General features: G+C 37.3%; 1 protein-coding gene across 2 annotated transcripts in view; it reads left to right on the plus strand.

Annotated features, from left to right (window-relative positions):
• Positions 1–7,737, plus strand: part of plcb2 (phospholipase C, beta 2) — a 49,103-nt gene extending 41,366 nt beyond the window's left edge. For both annotated transcript variants that reach the window (XM_079852522.1, XM_079852523.1), the window contains exons 31-32: positions 2,776–2,874; positions 6,741–7,737. In XM_079852522.1, the coding sequence (XP_079708648.1) occupies positions 2,776–2,874; positions 6,741–6,911 (270 nt within the window). In that variant the 3' untranslated portion in view covers positions 6,912–7,737. The remainder of the gene's footprint in view (positions 1–2,775; positions 2,875–6,740) is intronic.
• Positions 7,738–9,513: the final 1,776 nt, after the last annotated feature.

Raw genomic sequence — 9,513 nt, forward strand, 5'->3', positions numbered from 1 at the left:
GCGTCATTGCATTCGTAAATGTGGAAAATTGTTGAATGTAATTGAAAATTGACTGTTTTGCTCAATATTTATGTTTTTTTTTTTTTTTTTTTTTTATTGTGTCATTGGTTTAGCAACATAGTAATGTCAACCTATGTGAGTAGATGAAAAGCCAATAATTAATTAATTAAATAATAAAAATGTCAAATTGATTTGAATAATTTTGAAATAAAAACAATGAAAATAAAACATGTATTAATAATAAATGAAATCATAAATGAAAATTAAAAATGAAATTAAAATACATAATTATAAAACACACTTACTAATAATTAATTAAATTATAGAAATTTCAAATGAATATAAATAAGATATTTTAAAATAAAAACAATCAAAATAAAACAGTTAGAAATAATTCAATTATAAAAATGTAAAAAAATAATAATTTTACAATAAAAACAATGCAAGTTAAAAACTTACTAAGAATTAATTTAATTATAAAACTGTAAATTTAATAAAACAATTTTCAAAATAATAAAAAATCTAAATAAAACACTAATAATTAATTAAATCGTAAAAATTTACAATTTAAATAAATAATATAAAAATGAGAAACAATAAAAATAAAACACTTACTAATAATTAATTAAATCGTAAAAATGTACAATTTAAATAAATAAATAATATAAAAATGAGAAACAATAAAAATAAAACACTTACTAACACTTTGATTAAATCATAAAAATTTTTAACTAAAATAAGTTAAAAAAAATAATAATAATATGCAAACAAAATAAAATACTAATAATTAAATCCTTCACATTTAAAATAAATAATTTTAAACATGCAAATGTGTTGTTGAATTATTTAAATATTATCTTAAAATCTCAGGGAGGCTTCAAGTAAATATTTCAGGGAAAGAGTTCGGCTGATAAAATGGTTTGGGATTCCCGGATCTATAAGAAGAGTTGAGTCTCATGTGTGCTTTATTTGTTCCAGTTAAATCAGGATGCGGTTTTACAGGGAAGCTCACTCGGTTTGGGAACAGATTTGGTTTGATGAAACTGCTCAAACAAGTGAGAGTGAAATGTCACCGAGATTAATATTCCACAGTAAACGAGCTTCTGAACTGAATGGAGTCTGTGTGGAGAGTGTCGGCTCAACGTGATCTACGAACAATAGCTGCACATGGACTCTCTTCTGTCTTCTGTCTCACACTCACACACACGCTCACACACATACACATGTTCATGCACATGAACTCCATAAACCATAACATTTACACCATACATGTGATCCTGTGACATACATATGTGAGGACATGTATAAGTGCACATGACATCAAGGTGTGTTTGTGTAGCTTTGTGAGGTACATTATGTTTGCAGGCGGCTGTGTATTTGAACGTGTGTGTGTGTGTGTGTGTGTGTGTGTGTGTGTGTGTGTGTGTACCTACTTAACTATATTTTGGGGACTGAAGCCTGACAAAATCTCCAAAACTCTCCCTTTAGGAACGTCCTCATTTGTAAATCTGGTATAAAAATAAAGTAATTAAAGGGTTTTTTTTAAATGTTAAAGTGCTTACAGTTGTGTGTGAAGGGTAGGTTTAGGGGTCAGGTTAGTGTGTGTGTGTGTGTGTGTGTGTGTGTGTGTGTGTGATGGGTAGGTTTAGGGGTTGGGTTAGTGTGTGTGTGTGTGTGTGTGTGTGTGTGTGTGATGGGTAGGTTTAGGGGTCGGGTTAGTGTGTGTGTGTGTGTGTGTGTGTGTGTGTGTGTGTGTGTGTGTGTGTGTGTGTGTGTGTGTGTGTGTGATGGATAGGTTTAGGGGTCAGGTTAGTGTGTGTGTGTGTGCGTGTGTGTGTGCGTGTGTGTGTGTGTGTGTGTGTGTGTGTGTGTGTGTGTGTGTGTGTGTGTGTGTGATGGGTAGGTTTAGGGGTTGGGTTAGTGTGTGTGTGTGTGTGTGTGTGTGTGTGTGTGTGTGTGTGATGGATAGGTTTAGGGGTCAGGTTAGTGTGTGTGCGTGTGTGTGATGGATAGGTTTAGTGCTCAGGTTAGTGTGTGTGCGTGTGTGTGTGTGTGTGTGTGTGATGGATAGGTTTAGGGGGCGGGTTAGTGTGTGTGTGTGTGTGTGTGTGTGTGTGTGTGTGTGTGTGTGTGTGTGTGTGTGTGTGATGGATAGGTTTAGGGGTCGGGTTAGTGTGTGTGTGTGTGTGTGTGTGTGTGTGTGTGTGTGTGATGGGTAGGTTAAGTGTTGGGTTAGTGTGTGTGCGTGTGTGTGATGGATAGGTTTAGGGGTCAGGTTAGTGTGTGTGTGTGTGTGTGTGTGTGCGTGTGTGTGTGTGTGTGTGTGTGTGTGTGTGTGTGTGTGTGTGTGTGTGTGTGTGTGTGTGTGTGTGTGTGTGTGTGTGTGATGGATAGGTTTAGGGGTCGGGTTAGTGTGTGTGTGTGTGTGTGATGGATAGGTTTAGGGGTCGTGTTAGTGTGTGTGTGTGTGTGTGTGTGTGATGGATAGGTTTAGGGGTCGGGTTAGTGTGTGTGTGTGTGTGTGATGGATAGGTTTAGGGGTCGTGTTAGTGTGTGTGTGTGTGTGTGTATGATAGGTAGGTTTAGGAGTCGGGTTAGTGTAAAGGGGACAGAATATACAGTTTGTACAGTATAAAAACCATTACATCTATGGAATGTTCCCATTTAGATAGCTAAGTAAATGTGTGTGCGAGGGTTTGCGTGCGTGTGTATGAGTCTGTGTGTGTGCGTGCGTGTGTGTGTTGATAACGCATGTAATAGCACACTCTCCTTCAGTCGGCAGAGAACGGCAGCGCTGACGGTTCTCCTCAGGAACAGAGTCTGAAGAAGAAACAGGCGGCGACGCTGGCGAGCATCAGAGAGCTGATCAGTCAGGTGAACACTGAAACACTCATGAGCAGCGCACCTGTTTTCATCACTGATAATAATCATAAATGTTTATTGAGCAGCAAATCATCATATTAGAGTGATTTGTGAAGGATCATGTGACACTGAAGACTGGAGTAATGATGCTGAAAATTCAGCTTTGATCACAGGAATAAATTACACTTTACTATATATTCACATAGAAAACATCTGTTGTAAATTCGAATAATATTGCACAATTTTACTGTATTTTTATGTGTTATTTTACTGTACTTTGGTGAGCAGAAGAGACTTATTTTAAAATAATAAAATAATCTTACCGACCCCAAACTTAACCATCAAAATAACTTCTGAAACAGCTTTTCCTCTGACGTAAAATCACATTATTTCTCACTGAATATTCAGTTTCACTCTAAAGTTGAATGCATTGGGAATGCCGTTTCATTATGTCAGATTTGGCCTAGTGTTCAGGAAAGAATTAAATAATGATGACTGTGATAATTGGAAGAGAAGCCCGTGACTAATTCAGCAACTGATTCATAAGCTGAATTTGACGAACATCTGAGAGCAGAATTATGACTTTATCAGTGAATCTTCCTGTTAATTTCCCAGATGTGCCGTCTAATAACACCCGGATTGTGAGTTATGTTTTTATGCAGATATAGTTTAGTTTCTCATGCTTCAGACTCAGACTCTTGCTGACGTGAGCATCTCTGTGACAGGAACAGATGGAGAATGTTTAAATAAAGCGCTCGAGTCTCTCAGGACTTGTAGATCTCTGGTTGGTCGTGTCACTTCAGATGAACCATCTGTGGTTTAAACTCACAGTCTTCAGCTTTGTGTGATACTCTCTGAAATTAAAAGCGCTCCTATTATGCCTTATTCCATGTTCATCTTTCATAAGTGCGTAATATTGAGCATGAACAAGTCCCTCCAGCGGGAGTTCTTCTCTATATCAGTGTCAGTGTTTCTGAACTCCCTGAAACGCCTCCATTGTATCTTGAGTTTCTTCCAAGAATAAACACGTCACAATATTCCTCATTATAATAATTAATACGCAGAATAAAGGGGCGGGCCTGGTTGAGTTAGTTAGTAGTGTGTTAAACTGGCGGTTATGGTAAGGGGCGGGACATTTCCCAAACACACTCGAAGCGCTCGACCAATCACAACACACTGCTCCAGCCGACCAATCAGAGCACAGTGTGCTTTTCAGAAGTAGGGGCTTTCGTTTCCCGAAAGCATCATTAGCCAACTATGGTTGCCAGTTCTGTTGTTATCAGCAAAGTTCAATGAGTCGGTGTTTCCTGAAACTATCGTTCCAACAAACATTCGCAAAGTTGTGTGTTTGGAACGACAGATCTCGACCTGTGGTTAGAAGCAGAGTTTCTTGTTTGCATGACATGTGGACTCAATAAATCCTTATCTTGAGCCAAATAAGCAAGCTGACATTCAGTACAACCTGTGTCTTTAATTTAGAATACATACAAATGTCATATACGTCTTTTAGTTTAGTTTTTAGTTTTAGTTTAAAGAGATTTAAAGCATTGTTTTTGAAGAGTGCGCGTGTGCGAACGTGCTCTAGAACGTAAGAACGAGCCGATGAATGAATCTGGAAATAAAGCAAAATAACTGAGAAATATTAGAAATAGTCCTCAGATGATATGTCCGTAATTTACAGCAAAACATCTAGGGCCCTATTTTAACGATCTGAAACGCAAGTATCAAACGCGAAACGCAAGTAACTTTGTGGGCGGGTCTCTGGCGCTGTTGCTGTTATACTGGCGGGATAAATGACTCTTGCGCCCGACGCAAATCTAAAATGTGTTGGTCTGAAGTATCTACATTACTCATAGGTGTGGTTTGGGCGTAACGTGAAATAAACCAATCAGAGCGTCATCTCACATTCCCTTTAAGAGCAGGCGTGCTTGTTCCATGGCGGATTGCTATTATAACGGCGGATTTGCCAGACGCACACCAGGAGCGGTTCACAGCCGAGGAGACCGACGTTCTCATCAGGGCCGTAAAACACAGAGAAGTGACATTGGGGATGGAGAAACACACCCAAATTAGCTTCGGTTAAACAGGCGTATAATAATTTGTGTAAATGTGTAAGCTAGATTTATGCTTTTATAATAAACTATCTATCTATCTATCTATCTATCTATCTATCTATCTATCTATCTATCGTAATAATGTATGATTTGCAAAAATGAAAACCGCTGCTTCTGTGTAGATGAGAGAATTGAAAGTGTGTGTGCGTTGTGCACACGCTACATTGATTATGGCCAAGCATGCGCCCTTAAAATAGCATCTGAATAACATGCGCAAACGCGCCACTGACTTTAAACTATTTTTTTTCGGTCAGTGGCAGAATTGTTTTCTAAACCTGCAAATTAGCACCAGGGAATGTTTGCGCTGGAACACGCCTCCTCTTTTTGCTGAACCGCCCCCAAGAAGCGAAAGTGTATTTCTCAGTTTACCGACGTGCGTCTGTGGAGGGAAAAGTCCGCTGTGCGCGGGTGCAAAATAGGAATGATTTGTCGGTGTACAAAGTCAATTGCGCTGGGTGCAAGATAGGGCCCCTAGTGTTAATTCGATCTCAAACAGATTCATTAAAAGAAGTAATTACTCCACCACGTGCGTGACGTCATAAACCAACGTGGTTAAACGACCAATTTGTGACAGTACAGTTTCGGGAAACAGTCGTGACTAACTAGATGATTTCTTCAGCGATGCATCGTACTATAGTAGTGAAGCAGCGAGTTACGGCGTTTTACAGGAAACACAACCCAGAGCGTTACTGACAGACTGGGAAGAGACGAGCTGCAACAATGGAGAATATGAGGAAAATAATCAACATTCAAGCAGGAAAACCTGTTCTAGTCGAGCCTAAGCTAGTTCTTTTATATTGGTTTGGTGTGTGACAGCCTTAAAGCGATAGTTCACCCAAAAATGAAAATTAGCCCATGATTTACTCAGCCTCAAGTCATCCTAGGTGTACATGACTTTCTTCTTTCAGACGAACACAATCGGAGTTATATTAAAAAATGTCTTGGCTCTTCCAAGCTTTATAATGGGAGTGAATGGCTGTATATTTTTGGAAGTCCATCAAAGCGCATCCATTCATGATAAAAATACTCAACACTGCTCCGGGTGGTTAATAAAGGCCTTCTGAAGTGAAGCCATGCATTCGTGTAAGAAAAATATCTATATTTAAAACTTTATAGACTAAAATAACTATCTTCCGGCAGACGGCCTACGCAAGTCGACTTACGCCACAAGAGTAACACTGGACGATGTACGATGTATGATGTAGGAGAAGCGTAAGCTTTGACGCCTCTCGCGGTTCAAACACACAGGGCTGGCCAACAAATTGTCGTTTTAGACGTCTAATTCGTGACTGATGTTTTGCATTGCTCTTTCCTCTGCGCTTCCGTGTTCGTCATTGCGCTGTGCGTCGGGTCAGGGGTTAGTCTTCCGTCTGCCGGAAGATAGTTATTTTAGTCTATAAAGTTTTAAATATGGATATTTTTCTTACACAAACACATCGCTTCGCTTCTGAAGGCCTTTATTATCCGCCCAGAGCCGTGTGGAGTATTTTTATCATGAATGGATGCGCTTTGATGGACTTCCAAAAATATACAGCCATTCACTCCCATTATAAAGCTTGGAAGAGCCGGGATATTTTTTAAATATAACTCCGATTGTGTTCGTCTGAAAGAAGAAAGTCATATACACCTAGGAAGGCTTGAGGGTGAGTAAATCATGGGCTAATTTTTTGGTGAACTATCCCTTTAAAGCTCTAGTTTCATGCTGTTGTTGTAAGTTTTGTCTTTAGATGCTCACTGGTGTCTCTTCTTCACTTCTGTGTTCAGCTCAATAAAGACGCTGTGGCCGAACACGCTAAGAAGATGTGGTCTCTGCCCGGCGATCTGTCCGAGGCCGTGAACTCCTGCGTTAAACCTCATTTCCCGGAGCACGTGGACAAGGCCGGCGAGACCCGCTCCGAACACGCGGGACAGTACAGCCAGGTCTTCGTCGGATGAACTCCATGTGTCTGTAGGAGGATCATAACAACACTAATGAAATATTTAACATTTTACACTTGTTTATTTATGTAATACACTTTATCACTCAACCTTTCAGAAAAATCAAGAGAAAGTTAGTGCGCAAAATCAAGGGACGTCTCATGAGGACGGTCATCAATTCACTCCAAAATAAAAAGGAAAAATGAATACATTACACATTGCATTAAGAAAATTAAGCCTTTAGTACCATTAGGATTTTTAGCATTGTGTACATATTACAGATTTTGCCCATTTATATATTAGTGCTGTCAATCAGTTAAAAAAAATAATTTATTAATCACATTTTTCTGTAATTCATTAATCACACATAACAGTAAAGTTTTTAAATACATTTTGTATTGTAATAATTTCACATTTGAACTCCAAATTAATGTAGAAACAACATATAGACAGTTTATTTTAAATACTTTAATGGCATATTTTAATGAAAGAAGGCCTGATGTCTTTATGAAATTGATTTTTTTTCTTAATTTTAGCCACTAATTATGGCCATTTAGCATTATGGCATTATTGAAAGCTATAAATTTATTAGGCTTTAATAAAAAATAAATAAAAAAAATACTTTTAATTTAAGTGAACTTAGAAACAATCTTCACAAAAGTTATAATAATATTTTTTTTCTATTGGCCCAGTTCAGATTTTTACTTGCCCTGTTAAAATGCACAGAAAGTTATTGTTTTCATTGTTTCTGACCCATGTAACCTTATAAACAGTGCTTTAAGATTTTTAGGTAGGTCTAACAGTATGGATATATACGGAAATTTAATAAAGTTATCAAACACTTCACCGTCTTCTCTGCATAAATTATAAATTGAATTAATTAATTTATCCTTATTAAAGCTACAAAAGTTATTCAGTCAAGAGCAGTGAGGGATTTTCTCTTTGTCTGTTCTTTGATTAGCATTAATGACAGACAGCTGCAGGTTTATTAGGTTCTGTCACTTTAAGAGGATCTGATACACGTTCTCACAACACTTTATGTATATTTAAAACTTCATTTAACTCATTTAACACTGTGTTTACGAGGATTCTCGACAAAACAGGCATTTTGGCATAATTGTGTGTTTGTGTCCGTTCAAGCGCTGTCTGAAGCGGCTTTCTGTGCACAACAGTGTGTGTGTGTGTGTGTGTGTGTGTGTGTGTGTGTGTGTGTGTGTGTGTGTCACAGATGAGATTCACAGACGCATCATTACTGCACTGCGTTCTCTTTTGTGTCTTATCGCACTTTAATGGTTTAAAAGCATTTGCATGAATAAGAGTGTGTGATCATGTAATGGAACGCTAGCCAAAGGATGATGGGAAAATAATTAATGCTGTGTTAATATTTTGATTGCAATAAACTGAAAAAAGTAATTGCATGCGTTAACGCATTAATATATATATACACTGAAAAAAATAATTTATTGGATTTACTCAATTGAATAGTGGACATTGGTTGCACACAAATTGTTTGCTTTGGTAGCCACTTACACAATTGTGTTCCATCAACACAGATTATTCACGTTCAAACAACACAGACGAACACAGACTATTCATGTTCAATCAAAAAAGTAAATTATACTAAATATAAATTGATAAATCTTTTCAGTGCATGAACCAATCTTAAATGTTAAGTTTACACACTCTTTCAGCCAAAGCATTTACTATTAGTGTTGCTGAATCAGTCCACAACCTAACCAAATGCTCCACTCTTCTCCACAATGGTAATTTAATTCCCTCTGTAATTTAAATGGTTCTAATAATTTGAATGTAATTGAACATTAAACACAATTACACACTATCAAGTCTTCCCCTTTTCTAATTTTCTCAAAAACACATAAAATAACACTTAATTTCAACATTTATTCTCTCTTAATTCAGCCATATGCAAAGCATGCTGGGAACTAACAAGCACCGCCCAGTTTCAGGTAATGCAACACAAATCATTCATGTAATCCAACACAAATGGATTAAGTAAACTTAAATTTTACCTATATTTAAGCAGATTGAACACAATCAAATTAAGTTTGGACTAAATGTATAGCAATTGTGTTGCATAAGCTCATTTTAATCAAGCAATTTGAACAAGCAGCAAAAATCTTTTTTTTTCAGTGTATATATATTGCTTTTTATCATGGGGTGAAATATAGTTAATATTTTTTTAGAACATTTGTTTTTTGTTTTTTTTTATATTGTAATGTTTTTGTTTTTTTTCATTCAACGCAATGCAAATATATACTCTAATGATGCACACACACACCAAAATACGTTTCCGAGAGATGCACTTTGTGTTTTAGGAGTTCTGTGGCGGTGGAGGTGATAGATAAACATAAACTCATTGGCATCGACAGGAAAGACGGTGGTCGGATCTGCTTTTAGTAGAAAAACTTGTAAACAACAAGTGAAATGATATTGGAGAAGAGAATGTGTCAGTTTAATTGAGCTGGAGGGAGGAAATGAATTAGAGAATGAAGGATCTTGTGAAGAGAGGATGGAGAATGACAGTGAGTCAGAGATCGGCCCACACACAATTATTCAGACGGTTTGGTCAAGCCGGTCTCCTAGAAAACAGTCGCCGGTC

The sequence above is a fragment of the Squalius cephalus genome (genome assembly GCF_949319135.1).
Source record: "Squalius cephalus genome assembly, chromosome: 20".
Taxonomy (NCBI): Eukaryota; Metazoa; Chordata; class Actinopteri; order Cypriniformes; family Leuciscidae; genus Squalius; species Squalius cephalus.